Genomic DNA, 20,932 nt, shown 5'->3' with positions numbered 1-20,932 from the left:
CAAGATTGGTTCATGACAATCGACCTGAAGGACGCTTACTTTCATGTCTCGCTTTCGAGGGTCGGGCATGTCAGTACAGAGTCCTCCCTTTCGGTCTGTCCCTGTCCCCACGAGTCTTCACGAAGATCGTGGAAGCCGCCCTCACTCCCCTCGGGGAAAGAGGTGTGTGGGTACTAAACTATCTCGACGACTGGCTCATCTTGGCACACTCGCGAGATCTGTTGTGTACAAACAGGGACCTAGTGCTCCGGCACCTAGATCGATTGGGACCACAGGTCAACCGAGAAAAGAACAAGCTATCCCCTGTGCAGAGCATCCTCTTTCTCGGTATGGAACTCAACTCTGTCTCCATGACAGCGAGACTGACTACAGAATGCGCTCAGTCAGTGTTGAACTACCTGATCAGCGGTCCCCCTGAAACAATTTCAAAGGCTCCTGGGACACATGGCATCCTCGGCGGGGGTGATACCCCTCAGGTTGATGCACATGAGACCGCTTCAACACTGGCTACAGAGTCGAGTTCCCTGGAGAGCGTGGCACACCGGCAGCAGGCGTATGGTCATTACGCCTCTCTGCCAGCGCACCCTAACCCCTTGGTCTTCAATGACCTTGTTACGGACAGGGGTCCCTCTCGGGCAGGTTACGAGGCACGTAGTGGTGACGACAGACGCCTCCCTGCAGGGTTGGGGTGCAGTGTGCAACGGGCACGCAGTGTCGGGGTGATGGACGGGCCCCCGCCTGCGCTGGCATATCAACTGCCTAGAGTCGTTGGCTGTGCTACTTGCACTGAAGAGGCTACAACCTCTCGTGCAGGACAAGCACATGCTGGTCCGGTCGGACAGCACAACTGCCATAGCGTATATCAACCACAGGGTGGCATTCGCACACGGCAGTTAACATGACTCGCCCGACGAGGTCAGCAGGTGATACCACATAGCTCTAACCGGACCTAGTGCTCCAGACGTGGTAACCCCCCCATCGGGCGGTTCCGTCTGAAGTATCCTCATGATTGGTTCCCACCTCGGCAACACATGACCTTCCCTAGGTGGACCTCCACCTTGCGGTAAACTACTTCAGTCCGCACATTTTTCCCATGAGTTCTCCCCTGAAGGCGAGACCATACTGGTGTCTCCACTAAACTCCTCCCTACGGTAGGAAGTGGTCTCTGTAGCGTGTTTCCTCAGTGAGGAAATAACGCTTACCCAGTGGCCCTTACGGTGCCGGGCGGCTTCTCGGGCCTCCGCCTGTGACGGCCGGTGGCAGGGGCTTCCCACCTTTTAAGAAAAGCTCTGGGACCCCCTACCTCTCCACTGGACGGTCACAATTTAGCGCTGGCACTCACGTCTGACACACCTTGGCCACTCAGCGTCGCCTCGCTAGAGATTGTGAAGCGGCACAGCCCCGTGCCATTTTCCAGAGGAACCCCATCTTGGTTACGGATGTAACCTCTGTTCCCTGATGGAGGGAATGAGACGTTGTGTCCTTCATACCACAACGCTGGCCGCCCACCGCAGCGGTCGAGGGATGCTCAGGCTCTTCAGCCCAAAAGGTGAATGAATGAGCACGCTGTCTTCCTTTTATACCCGGATATCCGAGGGCGGAGTCCGGCATGCAAATTTCATCCGCCAATTTCATTGGCCTTTTCAAAAGAGTTAGAAGTTGATAGGTTCTCAAGGGCGAACCCCATCTGTCGGTTCGACACAACGTCTCGTTCCCTCCATCAGGGAACAGAGGTTACATCTGTAACCAAGACGTTATTATGTGTAAAATTATTGTTCAACATTTGTTTCAGGTGGATAATCAGCTGGCTGGAGCAATATTTCCCACCGTGTTTCATCCTGTTCCTCTTCCAAAATCTATTGTTCAAGACTCCGGTATAAACACTACACCAGCAACACTGGATCTAAGCTAATATATTTATAATGTTTTTGTGGACATGAACACTAGGTGGATAAAAAAATCTGACACTTATATGTTTAGAGCCAAAGCCATTTATCGACGTGAGCATCATCACAAGGTTTAATGAGCACAGCCAAGTCCTGCAGTTTAAGTAAGTTGTGCTCACATGCTGGGCACATGATTTTCTTTGTTTCGGTCTCACATGGAGTTATCCATAGATTTACTCTAAGCACACCGCATTTTTAAATAAGATCAGTGTCCTGTGTAAAATCAAAACCGCTGATCTACTGAATAGGTACTTCATGGCATTAGTGCAGGAGATGGCGGTGAAGATCGATCAGGGTTTCTTGGGGGCGATCGTCGCCCTGTTCACACCCACCACTGACTCCCAGGACAACAAAGAGAAGGTGACTTACTGTTACTTACGTAATAAAGCCATCCATTTATTGAATAATCAGACCTGACTTCAATTCTTCTGATTTCTTGTGGCTTTATGCACAATATCTACACATTTGGATTGTGTGTGTTTCTCTATGCATCAGAATAAGCTGATAGAGAAGGATCTGGACGCGTTACAGGCTCAGCTGATGGAGAGCTCAATGACAGACACCTCGGGACTGAACTTCTTCGAGCATTTCCACATCTCGCCCATTAAAGTAATAAATCAGCACCACTGCTCTTTATAAATCACAACAAATGTCCTCTTCAGGATCACTTGGCACAGAAATCTGCTCCCTTGTGTCAGTCTTCCAGACGCTAACCCATGCTTGGACTAACCAAATGTTTGTAGTGTTATGCTGTACAGTTTAGCATTTCTGAACCACTAACAGAACCAAACAGAAATGCAATAATAGTTAGTTTTTGTCAAAAAAGTTCCAAACACTCCCCTCTACGGCCATTGTCGAAACCGTAGTCCTACCCCAAACACATGGCCAATGTTATGTCATTGAGTTAAATTCTAGTTGGTGCCACAGAAATTGCACATAATTTTCACCTTCAAGGGTGTTTATGGTGTATTGCATTAGGAATCTGGATTTCTTAAATAGTTATTTAATATGTAGTGTCACACACCTATTAGTGTGTGACACTAATAGGTTTTTTTTCATCATTTACTCACCCTCAGATTGTTCCAAACCTGTATACATTTCTTTGTTCTGCTGAACACGAAAGTTATTTGGAATAATTTCAGTAACCAAACGGATCTCATCCCCCATTTACTGCCATAGTTGGGAAAATACATTCTATGGGAGTCAATGGGGGATGAGGTCTGCTTGGTTACTGACATTCCTCCAAATATCTTCTTTTGTGTTTCGCAGAACAAAGAAATGTATACAGGTTTGCAATAATCTGAGAGTAAGGAAATGATGACATAATATTCATTTTTGGGTGAACTGTCCCTGAATGTTGATATTGTCTGTTAAAAAAGTATAGTAATACTATTCAGTCTTATTTTTATGTGCTTACTATTGCGTACCGTATAAATACATAATAGCATGCAAGTCTGTTACAGTGCAAAAACTTCATCTTTTTGAAGGACAGGACAGTCTATAACTTGATATTGCTTGATAAAGCATGAATATGTGTTAAAAGAATGTGCAATTACAAGGATGTACAGTATACTGTGTGAAAGACAGGATTAAATGACTGTGAAATGAATGAAAGTTTGCTTGACAACTAACTAGACATGTAACTCTTTATTATCTCTTTATGTATGACTCAAGAAACATTTGTGTGTTTGTATAGCTGCACCTGAGTCTGTCTCTGGGCTCCAGTGGAGATGAGTCTGAACAGGGCGATATGGTCGCCATCCAGTCCGTCAACCTCCTGCTCAAAAGCATTGGGGCCACGCTCACCGATGTGGATGATTTGATCTTCAAGTGAGATTTTCTCACGCTCTCTAATGCTGTTAGCAAGTAAAATTCACATGGGTTTCAATTCACACCTTTCTCTTGCTCTTCATCCAGACTGGCTTATTTTGAGGTGAAATATCAGTTTTACCGGCGAGAGAAACTGATGTGGGCGGTGATCAGACACTACACTGAACAAGTGGGTGATCCAAATACACCTTTACACCGCAGCGTGTTTATTACATTGACCGAATACATATCTCCTGTATTATGCATATTCATAGTTAATGTCACTGTAAGAAAGACAGAAATTCAGAACGTCTTTTCCCCTCGTAGTTCCTGACACAGATGTATGTGCTGGTTTTGGGTTTGGATGTTCTTGGAAATCCTTTCGGACTGATTCGCGGCCTGTCAGAAGGAGTAGAGGCTTTCTTTTATGAGCCCATCCAGGTCAGACACATGTTGAGCATTTATGCATCCATTATGACTTTTTCATTTAAGTGAATATTAATGTGAGTCTTTGTTTGTGATTGTAGACGTACTGTGTGAGCTTAGATTACAGAACAGGACTGTAACATGTCTGGCCTGAGACAAACCATTTATCTGTGCTGCTGTCGGCCAGTATCTAAACTTCTGTTTTAAACTATACCGAAACAGACTAGATCAAAGCTTATCATTCTTCTGTACACTGGTGGACGTTTATCAAGTAGTATTTAGTGTGTTCTGCTCAATTTCAAAATCAACAAAATCACATTTGTGCCGTTTGTGTACGCAGGGGGCTGTCCAGGGACCTGAAGAATTTGCAGAAGGTTTTGTTATTGGTGTCCGTAGTTTACTAGGACACACAGTTGGTAAGCCCGCCAGATTTTCTCAACATACATGCAGTATATTTCCCGAAAATCTTTACTGAGTTTTACATCCTAGGGGGCGCAGCTGGGATGGTGTCTCGTATAACAGGCTCTGTAGGCAAAGGCTTGGCTGCCATCACTATGGACAAAGAATATCAGCAGAAGAGGAGGGAGGAGATGAACAGACCCACTAAAGATTTCGGGGAGAGTCTGGCAAAAGGAGGAATGGGCTTCTTCAAGGTATTGAGCACGAGTTCCAACACAAGTACTCAAATTTTTGAACATTCTCAGTTTTAATGTAGACAATATTTTAAATAAAACTGGTGACATGCATCTTAATCATTCTGTTGTCAGTATTATACATAAGCTTGTTACACGATGTCTGAAGATGTCTTCATTAAATCTGTTGTTAGGGAGTGGTTGGTGGCGTAGCAGGAATTGTGACCAAACCTGTGGAAGGTACAGTGGTTGCACTCATGTTACACTCTTGGGTTTTTTATGCAATAATGGGAATAAGATATGCCATATTTTAACTATTCATTTATGATACATTGTAAATATACAATTATTTAAAACTATAAATGAAGAGTTCATTTGCAAAAACAGATAATAAATCAATCAAACTGCAGTTGGGTTGTTTTGAGTAAGTAATAACCCAAATTCACTGTTTAACAAGAAATAAAAGAAACGCTGTACAGTACTTTTTTAATGATTAAATACTGTGTTGTCATAGTTGACGAGCAATATTTAATACTTTTTATTGGTTGGATATTTGCAAAACCCAGTGATAAACATAAAGGTTGACTAATAATAATGATTTATGGTAAAAAAAAAAAAAACACAAAATATGAAGATACAAGGTTTCAGAAGGACAGCAACGATATGAGTGAATATACCAACACCGGTCAAAAGTTATAATTGGTTGACCGATATCATGATCTTAAAAACCTTTTGATCTGATGGCGTCTGCTTAAATGTCTGAAATGAGTTTTGTAGACAAAAATATATTTGTGCCATGCCATACAATCTGCCTATAAATGTTAGAATCCTTCAGTGCCAACACAACTGTGCCAACATCATTTATTTCATTACCAAACTAAAATGTTATTTTATATAATGTTTTTGAAATAGATGACTTGAAACTGGACAGTTAAAAAGGATCACTTAGTCATTCTTTTTTGAATGGTAGTGTATACTACATATAAAAAATAATGTGCCATTGGTTTAGGGGCCAAGAAAGAGGGGGCTGCGGGCTTCTTCAAGGGCATCGGGAAAGGCCTGGTTGGAGTGGTAGCAAGACCTACAGGGGGCATTGTGGATATGGCAAGCAGAACTTTTCAAGGCATTCAGAGGTAAGAAACACACACAAGCATTGTATGTATTGTATCTGTTTGTATGTTCACAAACACACACATTCAGTGAAGAGAATTGGCTGTTCACCACAGCTACTGTGCATTATCTAACACAAATTATAGACAAAATATGAAAATGTAATATTTGATTAGAATTTTTCTAATCAAAGAAATGTTTTTCAGAGCTGTCTCTATCTGTGTCAGTGTCAGATTCTGTGTGTTTTTTGTGTGTTCTTAATGTTTTCCGTTGTTGTTCTTGGTGTAGTGTTGCTTTTATTTTCCTGTGTGTCGACTAATTTTGTTACTCTTTCTTTCATGTGTTTCTTAAGTTAATTCCTGGATGTGTTTGTGCTTTTAGTTCAGTGAGTATTTGTATGGATGCGAGTGTGTATGTGTACAGACATGTGCATTTATGAAGGTCTGAATGGCTGAAGAGCAAGTTTATGTGTGTCTGAATGAATGGTCCAAGGTCATGTCTGTGTAATCCAGAGAGAGAATAGTATTAGTGAATGATGAATGATCCCTCTGCATTAACCCGTCAGGTTTGCTTGGGATTGTCTGTTTCCTTGGTCCTGAACAATAGAAAATGTAGTGGCATGAATGAACTTTTAATTTACAGGGTGTGATTGATTGAAAGGTAAGCATTGCATCGTGGGAAGCAAAGGATGTGAGCTGTGGTGCAAAGTACAGTTGAAGAATCCCCCTATACCTGGATTAATCTACATGTGCCTATTTTCCCATCATCATGACAATGCTTCTGATTTCTACACCCCTTTTCACTGGTGCATTTTGGGGCCGATGGAAAGTCTAATGAGCAGAGCAGCACTGACACGTGTGTGAGTGCAATGGCGATGCATAAGAATGCTCTCACATTTAAAGCTACAATCCGTCATTTTTTGGTTCTAAACTAACAGAATCAGTTATTTAGCAAGTACATAAAAAGTAGGGATGTGCACGAATAATTATTCGAAAATTAAAAATGCTATTCGTATTTTTCACAAGAATAAAAAACTGCGTCACCACAGGGTTAGTATTGTCTTGTCTTATTTAAAGCTTCTTCACTTCATCTGTAATGACTTTGTAATATACAGAAAAAAACATTTCTATGTGTTCCTAATTCTTTGTTCAGTCAGATCGCAAGCTAGTTTAAATATTTTAAGTTCACACACGGTGGACTAACGGATCGCTGTTAAGCTCGGCTCTTATCACCATATCAAAATGTTTTAAAAACGTGAGCCACAGAATTCATTAACATTACTTATATACTGTATAAAGTTGGTATAAAAATGCCAACGTAATATTAAACGATTGGATGATTCATTTATTTGTTACCATAACTTGTTCAGGGGTTGTTCGTTATATATTAATGTTAATGTTATGTTAATATATTAGGTTAACTAATGCTGATTTCAACAACTTGAAACATTCAAATGTGCATTTCACTGCAACTAATGTTAATAAGTTTGGCCTTAGCATAAGACTGGTACCCTTTTCCATACCTAAAGTCTGTATTTTCCTCCTAAGAGCTTCAAATAGGGTCATATCGCTTGTAAATAAATTTGCACGGATGTTTTTTTTTAATGTGCTATAATTCCTTAGTTAGGCTACCTTAGTTGATTTTATTTATTGATGCAAATGCAAAGCTAATAAATAAGGCAAACACTGACCATGAAACGACAAAGAAAACAATATTTATATGCGGTGGTGATCAGCAGGATTAGTAAATATCTTCCTCAGATGACGGTCACGTAATAATATTTACTATCAACATTATAAACAATAAAGCCAGATATTCTTGTCAGATCTGGGTTTTACCGGGAGTTTGAGAAGAGCAGCGCGTTTTCTCCGCTGTCGGCTTGTTAACTGTCAGACTTGGACAGACTTTCACCAGAGTAAAATAGACCTATATGCTTGTTTTTCTTATCAAGAACATGTAAAATAAAATAAACAAGATAACCATACATCACAGACTGTCAATATACGTTGCGTTTTTTTTGTTTTGTTTTGTATGTTTGGTTTTTGTATGATTTTGCTTTCTCGCATGTTTAAATGCAGTTTTTATGTGTTTTTCTATTTTTTCCAACATTGCTAATCTTTTCAACATTAAAAACCTATATACAGGATATAATATTAGTGCGTTATGAATATTTAATGATATTTATAAGCTTTATGTGAAATTGTGACTAAATAAAAACGTAACCAATTACGTCTTTATTAACTTAATTTAAATAAACGAATATTTGTTTTTTATGAGCTCAAATATTCGAATTAATTCAATTATTGAAAAATGCCCATCCCTAATAAAAAGTATCAGTGCGTCTCACCACCTTACCCCGATTCACACATTAACAGTGATTTATTATTTACTGTGTCAGGTACGATTTCACAGGAAATGTCAGTTCGGTGTCATTTTACATCAAACCACGTAAGGATGCGTATGTAAAGTAATCTGCAGTGGGGTTTTTTATGTTTCTAACAGAGATGACGATAGAGAGGCAAAAATTACGGATTGCAGCTTTAAGGGAAATCAGTTTTTATCAGATATTTAAATACAAGTAAAGGTTTGAAATGTCTTATCTTCAGAATTTTATCTGTTTAGTATAGTATCTGTTTAGCATTGCAATTTCATTTTGGATTTCTTTGTGGGGACATTTCCAGGGGCAGCACTAGGGTTGCTTGCGCAAGTTCATTATTTTAAATCTAGAGCGCAACACACAGAGAGAAAAAAACTTTTCAGAATGCCATGTCTCTGGGCTAACCTCCGAATATTCCAGTCACCCTAGTACCATCCCTGGACGTTTCTGTAATACAGTTTCTGACAAAAAAAAGCTTGAACAGAACTTTAGAATAGAGGTAATAGAGACTTTTGTCATTCTTTCTCCGACTGCTCTGCTTGTTAGACAAAGTCCACTGCACGAGCTCACTGCACTGCTGATACACTGGACTTTATAATACAGCACTGCAAAATTGCCTGGTTTAACCAAGGTGCTCTTCAGCCAATGGCAAAACAAGCATTATGATTTCAATGGCATTCAATAACCATGCTAACCAATCTCATTGTCTACCCACGCTTTTAATTCTGCATTATCAAGATGAGTTGCTTATCAGTCGTTTTCACAGTGTTTCTGTCCTTGACTCTTTCATACCAAATCCTTCACAGCGAGCTGGAACAGTGAGGCCACCACACTCTAAGCCCCCCCCGTCCCTCCCTGAATCCAGTGATTCACATATGCTTAATCATCCATCCATTCATTACACACTTCATCTTATACACATGAGTTCAAGGTATTTCTATAAAATGCATAGGTATTTGAGAAGTCTAAACAAAATTTCAACACAGTTGCAATCAGTTTATGCAAATTATGCATATCTTATGATGAGCACTGTAGAGTCTATATCAACTAATCATGTTGCCTTTTCATGCTCGCACTGTAGAGGTAACCAAAGGTGAGAGAGGGCTTAAGGAATCAAATCACTGCATGCATTGGCACAAAGAAACTTTGTAAGCTGTAGATATTTGCTGGTAAATAACTATTGGGATGCATTAAGTTCAAGGCGGTTCGGACATGTTTAGTCAAACTTTTATTGAGTATTTTCTTTACACTATTTGTTCTTAAGGATGGCTCACATATTGCCCACACGTTTTACATACAGTTGTGTATATAACCGGAGATCGCGGCTGTCTTTGTGAGAGTGATCTAATGTGTTGCTGACTGTTGATTTACAGGGTGGCAGAATCAACCGAGGAGGTGTCTAAATTACGGCCATTACGTTTGATACGAGAGGACGGCATCATACGGCCATACAACCTCCATGAGTCAGAGGGTTATGACCTCTTTCAGGTGAGGTCATTGGACTACTAGATGGATTACAGTCGACAGTAAAATAATAACTACTAACAATCTAACAACAATCAAATAACTTCATTAATGTATCCAAATGCTTGAAATTGCTTGTTTATGGGTGCCTAATTGTGACCTCGCCCTCAAAAGCTATAGACTTCAACCCTGCTGTAAAATCAATCTTGTTTCTATTCCTAACTTGTTGTTTACTCCTGATACACTCCTTTATATAATTTAACATATCCTCTTTTTCTCTCTTGTATGTGCTTTCCCAAATGCAGCCTGAGGAAGAATAAATGTGGGTGGGATGTGGGATGGGAATATTATCTTACAGATTCATGTTATTAAAGACAGCTGAGAACGCAATGATTTTGTAGCATTCAAATGATCCAAACTGAATATTTAATGCTAGATCCAGCCTGATCTACCTACAAAAGAATGTCACATTGTTTTGTTTAGGAAATGATATAATATCCGAAGTCTGCATCTGAAGCTGTCTGTCTTGTGCATCTGAAGCTGCTTTCCAGTTTGATTTCTCTTGCTTCTGATATTAATTTTTCCAAAATTATATCTCAGACATTTATTTATCAGTTAATACCAAATACTATATCCAATCGCAACCTCATTAGTTAATTTATTTGTATTTACTGTATCTTTTCCAGTATATTATTTAACATTTTAAAACACTTGCTATTTAGCAAACAATACAAGTTTTTCTTTAATAAATAACGTTCACTTTTGTTAGAATTAGAATGTTGAACTGGCAAAGTTTGTCTATTTTTATACACTTCCTTCATGTTTGTAAATACATTTATATTCATCTCAAGTCTGATAATATATTATATAAACTATATAAATCTTATATATATATAAATATATTAACTTAATGTTTATGCTCAGTCATGTGAATACATTAATTTATGTAAAATTATTCATACCCAATCATCAATTTACAGCGCATGTTGAAATCAATGTTTGATGTATTTTCCTATATACTTTATACTCTGTGTCTTATATAACACATGGTTGTTCTTAAATACGTTGTTTTACGTTGTGATTGCATTCATTAAAAAGCTTGCGTGGGTTCTGTGATTGGTCACAAATAACTGATCTGAAATAAATAAATTCCCTTTCACATGATTGTTTTTTTGATTGCATGCTAATTGTTTATTTGAGAATAATTTGCTGAAAGAATATAAGAATGCATGGCAGTGAGTGTCTGTCTGCTGGTTGGATTGAGCATGTATATTTTTCAGAGGTCTGAGATTAAACAACTGGATGGAGAGATCTTCAGAGAACACTATGAGTATCCAGCACACAGAAAAACAAACATCATTATCACCAACAGGTACACCTGATGTGTTTAAGGGATAACTGGTGTGCATTTCGAAAACCTTTTTCATTATTGACGAATTGTTGCATTATTTCTTTCAATTGCTCATATGTCACTGCATCTCGCTGTGTGTGTTGGTTTATTTACCATGCAGGAGGGTGATGTGTGTGAAGGAAATCGATTTGATTGGGCATTTCAATAAAGAATGGGAATGTCAATTTGAGAATTTCCAAAGGTCTCCATGTGCTGAGGGAGGAGATTTGAAGATTTATTACCGGGTACATAAATACTGTGTTTAGCATTAGTGTGTACATTATTACATTGATTTACTGGACTGATTTTTACAGGCTTTGTAATAACAATGTAACAAATTAATCTACAATGTTTAACACCACTCTGGGTGTTGGTGCAGGAGCAGAACAAACTGAACATCATTAAGAAGGATGGACAAGAGCTAGTAAGAGTGATACACTTCAAACATGCACCCATGGCCCAGGTAACCTTATCACAGAAAACTGAGTTGTAATTTAAAACCTGTACTGTAAAAATGGTACAGTAGGCCTATGTTGCTTTTAACAGTAAAATGAAATAATCATTTCAATCATTTCAGTTAAATAATTATCATAGATTGCCAAATTGTGATTACAGGACATTACACATGTTGCTTTAGTTTTGTTGCTTGCATGCCCACATGCGTAACCATACATGACATGAAAAAAACAAGTTTTGATCATTTTTGCTTCACATTTTACAGAAACTACAGGAGGGAATAGAGAACGCACAGTTTGCACGCCAGCAATACAAGATGGCGCGACAGAAATCACAACGCTTCATCAAAATGGGCAACAACTAAATTTGTCACAAAAGAAACCCACTGCTGCATTACATATGTATATGTTTTGTCTGAGATATATATTTTGGCAAATTTATTCTTTAAATTCACTGATATTTTTGATGTATCAAAGAAATTTGTCACTAGGTTTGTTGATCTGTCACATGACTTTTGAATGTATAACAGGATTTAGGCTTTTTGCCTTTCGTTGTTTGTTTTTGTAGAATGGCAAAATAGATTATTTTGTTACAAAAGATATATAGCAATGGAATACCTGTGCAGTTTAGCTCAAATAGTTTACCCTCAGTTGATGTAAACTCATGATTTTATTCATCACAAGATGCCCAAAATCTGGACTGGTTTACCTCAAGCACTTTCATTGCATGATAAAGAGCACAGCTGACATTAGGGTGAATAAATGTTGAGAATATCTTTAATTTCATGACAGGTAATGGAGAAATCCTGTCAATTTTCTCTTTTCAATATCAGCTTGCAATAAACACTAAATCCTGTATGTGTTGCATACAATAACACAATAAATATAATATACACATATAATCATATGCTCTTTGGTCTTTTTAATAAGATTAACAGTTTAAATGTTTTACACTGCTACACAAATAAGTGGTCCTCATTTTCTTTGAAGTCCCTTGCTCTGCAATTAGCAATGCACTGGAGAGAAATGGCATATTATGACAATGTAGTGAATGTACTGTGTTTGTCACTGCTGTACTAAAGCTTTTAAAATGGCAGGACACACCTGCTGTTTGAGGTGTGGAGTCTGTAATAAGAGCCTAACTCTGCCTTTGTGGTTACATGTTTGTTTGGCAGTAACCAAGACAGAAATAAAGGGTGTGTGCACGTGCGTGTCTATGGCAAAAGTTATTCCAGTGCAGCAATGACACTGTATTTCACTCTTTTTCCAGAATGATGTACAGTAATGTAGTGTCAAAGTACCTGACAAAAGATCCTCTTCATGTTGCTAAGTAACTGTTCTTCCTGTATGTGGGTGCAGATGGCCCTTGGCCCGGTGTGGGCAGGAAAGGAGAGGTTGGTTATCCCATGCCCTTAACTGTGGGTCTTTCCATATCATATTCCAATTCCATCATTAGATCAGACGTACACCCACAGACCTATAGACAGCAACCACACAGCTGAAGACACAAAATAATGTAATGATGTCACTGCTTCATACAGAATGATTTCTTTTTTAAATGCCTCTGTTTTTTCATGCCATGACAGTACATGCTTTTTGGTATTTAATTGTGTATGAAGCAGTCACAGAAATGTCATAATTTAAATGAGAAATTATGCAACTGTTATAGGGTCAGTTTTAGTGGACTGCAATGAAAGCTTTTAAATTGTGCCGCTGAATATGTTTAATTTGTAGGTGCATTTTATGACAATACCACTACCATGCATGTACCTCATGCAGTGGTGCCGATTTAGGACTGCGTTTAGCGGAAGTACGTCAGCAATTGTCACATGCCAAGCATGCTGTTTATTATGGAAGGCCATAGGGGACGAAATGTGTGAAACTAATGCGTTAACACGCAATTAATGCGTTAACACGTCGTTTTGTGCATGCACATTGGACCATGCAGCTTTATCACCACTTACTGGCTCAAAGAAAACGAACCAAGAGACTAGGCTTGTAAATAGAGGGTATGGACGTGTAGACAGATTTTCTCAGAAATGGGATCATGCAGATTTTCTCACAAATGTAACCGTGCAGATTTTCTCACAAATGCAGTTATGCAACTTCTCCCAAAACAGCAGATGGTTCTATTGTTTAACTTACATTTATATTACTGTTTTTTGTGCTGGTTTATTTTATTGCAAAAATTGCCCAATTAGCTTGAAATAGCCAAAAAAATAGCAGAATTAATTTTAAACTTAAATAGACTAATGGCAACCGAACAATGTAGACGACTGACTGATACAACTGCCACAAAACGATTTATTTGCTTTTTCATCTTCTATAACCTAGAAAACTCTCTACTTCAATGCCAGGGCCTAGAGTGTGACCAAATGGTTGCATTTCGCAACAATTTTTTCAGTGAATGTGACCAGTTATTCTTAATGGTTGCACTGCTGCAACTGACAAAATTATTAATATATATTTAAACTTCGATGCGCATTAATGTTATATGGTTCAAGCAGTGCATCCAGCCACTCCTCAACGATCCTGCAAAGCATACAAAATGTTAGACATAATGTTAAATACTTTTTATCTGTGAGTTGCTATGGATAAAAGTCAAACGTATGCATCAATGCAACTTTCATGCAGAAAAATCACTAAAAACCAGTCGCATCTCAGAAAGAGCGCATACTACACTGAAATCTCTTTCACGTCGTCTTACTCAAAAATTTACATATAAACCAGGCCCGGTTCCTGCCAGGTGCAGAAGGGTGGGCTAGCAGATATCCTGGGTGGGCATATACCCCAACCACACAGACAAAAAATTAAGAGACCATTTCAAAAGTATTTTCCTTTTTTCTGATAAGAATGTGTTTTGGTAAAATGATCATTTTTGTTTATTTCTGTGAACTTCTGACCACATTTCTCCCAAATTTGATGTACATTTTTTATTTGCCTTTATTTGCAGAAAATGAACTGGAGAAAATGACAGAAAAGATGATCTGCATCTTTTAAAATGAAACATCACAAAAAAAACAAGTTTATATTTAGTTTTAAACAAAACAAGACTAATGTTTGTACACGTATTGGAAAAAGAAAAAAAATGATGTTTTATAAATTACCCTGATTTTTTTAATTAGTTTATTATCATGTACTATCAATCTTTCATGTTGCTGTTGACTGTCCCTCTTGAGCATTGCTTTTGTTAGAATTCAATACTACATTATGACTGCAATACATGCAGGATTTAAATTATTTATGATGTTATAAATATAAAAAAACAGGCATTCATTACAGAAGACTGCGAGTTTAAAACAAAAAATAATTATTGTTTATTATTGCCTTTTATATAGTAAGTGTGTGCATTTAATTTGATTGATGTTTTACACCTTAAATAAAGCGGTTATGTAAACTGGACATAAATAGAATCCTACAAAAGAAAGCTGGCTAAGAACATTCCCCATCACTGAACGATCACTGATTTCTGTTTAATTTCGTTTAATGAATTTAATGAATTAATCTGATTACACTGCACAATCAACTTTACATCGTGTCTGCTGTTTTTTATGTGGTGTCGTGAGCGCGCATCGTGCCAAAACTAAACTCTTTTGCACAGTGTTTCGCTACCACCTGCAGCGTGAATTGGGTGTTTGAGATGGAGAGACACAGATTTATTTCTGAAGCGGGAGCTTCGGAAGATGGACCTTTCAGTCATTACTGAAAGTCGATAGGTTAAAATCTAGCCTATATATTGCAAGCAAATAATAGCTGTTTGTTAACAGCACAAAATAAGACTGCAAAAATGAATAAAGGTTTCTGATTTTACTGCACAATTAATTTTACATATGTGCAGTGCGCCTAAAATTCCTTTGTACAGTATTTTGCTTCCACCTGTAGCATGTACCATGCTTCTCTGTTACGAAAGAAAGCCAGAGCAGTGAATTGAACAATGACATTGTTTTCAGCCAATAGAAAATACAGCAATTTGTAGTGTTAGTTTTTGATTCTCATGGGGTGGGCAAGACAAATGTTTAGGTGGGTTCAGCCCAGCCCTGCCCATGCCTAGAGCCAGCCCTGATATAAACACAAAATGATGTCAAAATTCCCATATAAGAAACTATCCTTGTAAAAGTAGTGTGTTTTGTGAATGTAAACAGTTGGGAAACAAGAACAAGAGAATGAGATGGGGTGGAAGGTGTGACAACATTGCAAATGCATCCAGGTTTGTTGTACGTTATTTGTATATTAAAACCAAAGCATAATTTATTGTTTATTATTAAGAACAGCAACTGATTATTATTAACAGTTTCAATAAATTTACGAGACTAAATTAATGAAATTTGACGAATGAAATTTGTCTTAATTCAGTTTTAAATTTGTCTTAATTCAGTTTCTGGCACTGGCAGGGGTGGGATGCAAGGTAATGTTCAAGGATTCTTCCTATAGAAACTAGTGTAAAATTCCAAATAGCACCACCTGCTGTTTTGTAAGAGGAAGTTGCACATGCATTTGTGAGAAAATATGCATGATCCCATTTGTGAGAAAATCTGCTCAGTCACATTTGTAAGAAAATCAAGCTGAGAAAATCTCATAAAAATGTGAGACTTAAACACAGTACATTTATATGTTACAACTTTGCATTTTCTCTCGAATTGCATTATGTATTTGTAAAACGCTTTCTGTTTCAGAGTTGAGTCGCGACCACGTCGCTCTCTATTTTCGCGCTCCTGCCGCGTGTCTACATTTAAAATAACGAACTTGCGTGCGCAAAAGACGCGAAATTGTGAATCTGGCCTAATACATGTTGACGTGTTAGTTTCACACGTTTTGTCCCTGTTGGCCTTCCATAGTTAATGTGTACGCGAGCGCGTGCGTGTGTGTGTGTGTGTGTGAAGATGTTTTTATATCCCGGTGGGCACCTAAACCTGAACGCACACCAACACATGGGGACTCGTGTCACCGTGGGGACTAAAATTGAGGTCCCCATGGGCAAAAAAGCTTATAAATTGTACAGAACAATATTTTTTAAAAATCTAAAAATGCTAAAAGTTTTCTATGATCTTTAGGTTTAGGGGTAGGGGATAAAATATACAGTTTGTAGTATAAAAACACTACGCCTATGGACTGTCCCCATGGAGATAGTACACCCGACGTGTGTGCGTGTGTGCGTTCATGTTTGTATATCCCGGTGGGGACCTAAACCTGAATGCACACCAACACATGGGGACTCGTGTCACCGTGGGGACCAAAATTGAGGTCCTCGTGGGCAAAAAAGCTTATAAATTGTACAGAACAATATTTTTTACAAATCTAAAAATGCAAAAAGTGTTCTATGATCTTTAGGGTTAGGGTGATAGAATAACAGTTGTACAGTATAAAAAACATTACGCCTATGGACTGTCCCCACGGGGATAGTCAACCAAAGCCCAAGTGTGTTGTATGCTTGTGGTGTGTGTGTGTGTGTCGATGGTGGTGTGTGTTGTGTGTGGTGTGTGTGTGTGGTGTGTGTGTGTGTGTGTGTGTGTGTGTGTGTGTGTGTGTGTGTGTGTGTGTGTGTGTGTGTGTGTGTGCGAGCGTGAGAGAGATTCTGAGGGAATTTCATTTCATTCAAGCGTCCAATGCCCGGTTGTTCGTGCGTTTGACAAACTCTTTGACAAATCTAAGCTTTCAAATTGCAAAATTATAACGCATAATAATGAATAACAATAATACGTTTTTTTCTTATCGTGACAGGCTATTTAAATGTTAACCAAATTTGGTTAACAGTAATTTGGTAAAATACTGACGATCTGCGCGTTTCCAGCAGCATGGCAAGGGTTGGCACGTTGTCTACAAACGATTATATATATTATTATAGCCGCTTTTAGAGATGAACTCACTAACTTGATGAAATGTGGAACGGCCGTTGTAATGTCTCTGTGGTGTGACCGTGAGTTGCGCTCAACAGCGCTGTCTGTGGACAGATGGGCCACACCCGCTCCCATGAACACTAAAAAGATCTGTCATACACTCAAGTGCAACCCGCACCAATAGACGATGTGAACGGATTCGGAATTGATCTACAAATCGATCCTATTCATTTGTACCAGTAAGTGATAGCTTCAGAGAAATATGGAGTCTCCGCCAGAGCCCGTCACGGTGCCGGACAAGAGCGCTTCTGCAGCGGGCGCTTCGCTGGAGGACAGCCCGGTGAAACTGGAAGGCAAGGCTGAAACCGACAAACCAGCACCAGTTAGGCGACAGAGTTGCTCAAGTACCAACAAGGGTAAGCTTTAAGAAAACGCAAACTTGATTATACATTATATTGCTGCTTAATCGAGTTAAAAAGATAAAATTTAATTTGTAGGGGAGCGTAATCTTGAACTTCAGTCTCGCGTGTCTCTGATAACGTTACGTGCTTCGCCGTTCCTGAATATGCAGTTGATTTAACATGTGAAAATAACGTTGTTTTACAAAGATGTAGGCCTGGTCACGGTTAAGCGCGTGTAACGTTACATTCTTTCTGAACATTAACCAATGTGGTCTTGGACATGTGTGGGCGAGTCCAGGTTTCCTGGCCATTGGCTACCTGTCATTTCTGATCTAGTCAGATGCTGTTAATGAAGCAGTGTTGCCATTTTCACGCCTGTCACTACTTTATCTACTCGTGTTTTTATCATACGTCTAGACGACAGACAGCACCGTGTCCAAAATGGCCAACAGCGTAAAATAGAATAGTCTTGAATGCAATGTTCACATTCGTCTTTTACTTAAATACATTTTAGACTAGTAAGCACAGACGGGACTATTTGCTTGGCAACGTAGTGAATTCATTGTGTGCAAATGAGCAAGAAGCCGTTTATATTCCACGGGACAGCCACACCCCTTTTCTGTCTTTGATTTGGGAATATTAATTCACAGAAATGTTGGTTAATGTGTCATTCGGTAAACTATTATAGTTGACAGAGTTCAGTCGGAGTAGATTTCAGGTCCGCTTAGTTATGGCAGTAATGCCTGTGGATGTGGCTCAAAACCTAGTGAGCTTTGAATGTAGACGGCATGTTTTGACATTATATGCTGCCTAAAATGCTGTCTAGATAGGCAGCACACTTAGGTTTGGACACTGCCCGTGTCTCTGGCAGGCGTTGCGCTCTGCTTGCGTATGTGCGTGTGGCGCTGTTATGTAACAGGTCACAATCACACACACAGGAGATGATATGAAGGGATTTTTATGCATTTACTGCAAATTCAGGTGTATGTTTGTATAGTAACCCGCCTGTTAGCCCTGTAGTGCGTTATTTCCCCGTGTGTTGACACGTTTTGGCGCTGTTTTTCTCGCGGATATGCTGTCCGGTTACGTAAGCAGAGAGCGGAGGCAGGTAGCTCATGGATCAGGTGTAATGCCGAGAAATGCACCCCTGCCAGATTATGCACCCCCCTCCCCACAATGGTTAGGGTGAGGATTAGGTGTTAGGAGAGGGGTTAGGATTAGATGTGGGGAGGGGTTAGAATTAGCCAATCGGACAGCGTGTTATTGAAGGAGGCGCATAATCTGGCAGGGGTGCATTTCTGGGTCGCTTGAAGAGTTCCAGTAGGGCTCGAGGAAAGGCTCTGACACTCCTAACCCGCTAACCTATATTCTCCATTGTTTCAGCAGTGTTTAACATCACTTCTCCTGAGATTTGGCAACTGATTCGCCTGGTATTAAAAGTCTATTTGCCTGCAGTACGTCAAGCGTTTCTGTGTGCGTCCGCTCTTTCGTTTCACAGAGAAAATAGATAGCAATGTTTTAATATATTGTTATCTGTTTACACAGGAAATCACAGTCAAACAACTTAATTAAATAAGCATTTGTGCACTTATTTATTTGCTGTATACATTAGTGCCCTCCATGGACTCCATGGAATGTTGTTCACTGGCTGGCAATGATCCATCAGCGTGGTTTGGTTAATTATATTTTCTATAAAAATGTGTAATGTCTACCTGTCTCACATTTTGCACGCGATCCTGTAACACATTTCAAATAGTTGCATAGCATGGTGAGACAGGCTACTTATTTTTTATTTGACGCAAATTATTGTCTGGATTTGTCAAGGCTAACTTTTAAATGTTTAACAAAAGGTGTTTGAAATACATTTTATGTGTGAAGTATTAGGAGTTCTATCAAATACATTTTGAAGGCAGGTCACCAATGTATTTTTTTTTAGATTTGTTATATTCAGGTCCAGCCTTTTCCCTGTTCTGAATCTGATATGAGACAACAGCTTTGTAATGGATTTAAACACGATAAAATGTGTGTAAATAAAACTAAATGCTACAGTACACTGAGAAACCTAAAGTAGTACTTAGGTTGTTATGCAGCTTGAATTTTCTATTCAATTAAACTCTGTATGCATAGCTTTGCAGTAATTGGGTTCACAAGGTCACAGCCTGAGTGTTTGTTTCAGAAATTAATTGAAGAAAAGGAACCGTCAGTATAGTTCGAAAAGCATAGCTGGAAAAACTGAAGTATACTATGGGCAATTCCAACGTTATGGTCGTGACATTTTGCGTTATGGACGTGACATGAAAATGCTCAGAGAATGAATTTGTTACGAATATATTGAACCATCTGTTTATATTTTACTGAACCCTTGTTGATAGAGTCTAAACATCAAAAAATGTCTGTCTATGAAAAAAATTTCTATTTAAAAAAAGGGAAATAAACATGCGTTATGGATGTGACAAAAAAAGGACGCGTTTTTTGGGAGACGATAAACTTTGTAGGATTTCTGTCAAAGAAAAAGCGCAATCCTGAAACAATAATACCCAATGAATGGAGAAGGGCTGCCTCTTTATAGAAAATAAAATAGTTATTTTATATTAATCTTCATGTGTCCATTTATGAGGAATATGTAGCGTTATGGATGTGACAATCCTGAAAATGGCACTTACCTGACTATGAAAAATCATGCACTAAAAATAAAACAAATGCTTTACAAATTTCACAGAGATCTCACATGGGTATTTGAACCACCAAATGTTAAAATCTGTGCTGTTACCCCAGTAAAAACTGCTGGTAAACACTTCATTTTTTCGTGGTTAGGTTGACATTTTCACGGAATTGCCCCTATGCCAAATTAGCCCAAAATACTTCAAACAAACACATACAGTAAGAATTGTTGTACATTACTTTGTGAATGATAGGTAATTTAGAATTTGTAAAATTTTGATTCCATATCAGGGCCCGATCATATCCCATAAGGTTAGTTCCCCAAAAATATTTCCTCATCATCATTTTTACTCATGATGCACCCAACCCATGTGACTTAATTTCTTTATTATGAAACACAAAAGGCAGAATAATAGTTATTGGCAGC

General features: G+C 38.7%; 2 protein-coding genes across 6 annotated transcripts in view; both read left to right on the top strand.

The window, feature by feature from the left end:
- The window catches only part of vps13c (vacuolar protein sorting 13 homolog C), a 55,506-nt gene extending 42,767 nt beyond the window's left edge, over positions 1–12,739 (top strand). For 3 of the 5 annotated variants that reach the window (XM_057352992.1, XM_057352910.1, XM_057352825.1), the window contains 16 exons: positions 1,793–1,874; positions 1,981–2,050; positions 2,195–2,306; positions 2,442–2,555; positions 3,643–3,776; positions 3,864–3,945; positions 4,083–4,196; positions 4,522–4,597; positions 4,671–4,834; positions 5,008–5,053; positions 5,823–5,946; positions 9,674–9,788; positions 11,045–11,136; positions 11,276–11,399; positions 11,534–11,617; positions 11,876–12,739. In XM_057352992.1, the coding sequence (XP_057208975.1) occupies positions 1,793–1,874; positions 1,981–2,050; positions 2,195–2,306; positions 2,442–2,555; positions 3,643–3,776; positions 3,864–3,945; positions 4,083–4,196; positions 4,522–4,597; positions 4,671–4,834; positions 5,008–5,053; positions 5,823–5,946; positions 9,674–9,788; positions 11,045–11,136; positions 11,276–11,399; positions 11,534–11,617; positions 11,876–11,974 (1,632 nt within the window). In that variant the 3' untranslated portion in view covers positions 11,975–12,739. Of the gene's footprint in view, positions 1–1,792; positions 1,875–1,980; positions 2,051–2,194; positions 2,307–2,441; positions 2,556–3,642; positions 3,777–3,863; positions 3,946–4,082; positions 4,197–4,521; positions 4,598–4,670; positions 4,835–5,007; positions 5,054–5,822; positions 5,947–9,673; positions 9,789–10,069; positions 10,526–11,044; positions 11,137–11,275; positions 11,400–11,533; positions 11,618–11,875 lie in introns of those variants that run through there. The other 2 variants (XM_057353154.1, XM_057353074.1) reach the window with 2 other exon arrangements.
- A 4,756-nt stretch (positions 12,740–17,495) lies between these two features.
- The window catches only part of rorab (RAR-related orphan receptor A, paralog b), a 44,386-nt gene continuing 40,949 nt past the window's right edge, over positions 17,496–20,932 (top strand). The window contains exon 1 of the mRNA XM_057333748.1: positions 17,496–17,859. Within this exon, the coding sequence (XP_057189731.1) occupies positions 17,706–17,859 (154 nt within the window). The 5' untranslated portion in view covers positions 17,496–17,705. The remainder of the gene's footprint in view (positions 17,860–20,932) is intronic.

This window comes from Triplophysa rosa, linkage group LG1 (assembly GCF_024868665.1).
Source record: "Triplophysa rosa linkage group LG1, Trosa_1v2, whole genome shotgun sequence".
Taxonomy (NCBI): Eukaryota; Metazoa; Chordata; class Actinopteri; order Cypriniformes; family Nemacheilidae; genus Triplophysa; species Triplophysa rosa.
The sequence above is the reverse complement of the archived record's forward strand: the minus strand, read 5'-3'. Positions and strand labels throughout refer to the sequence as shown.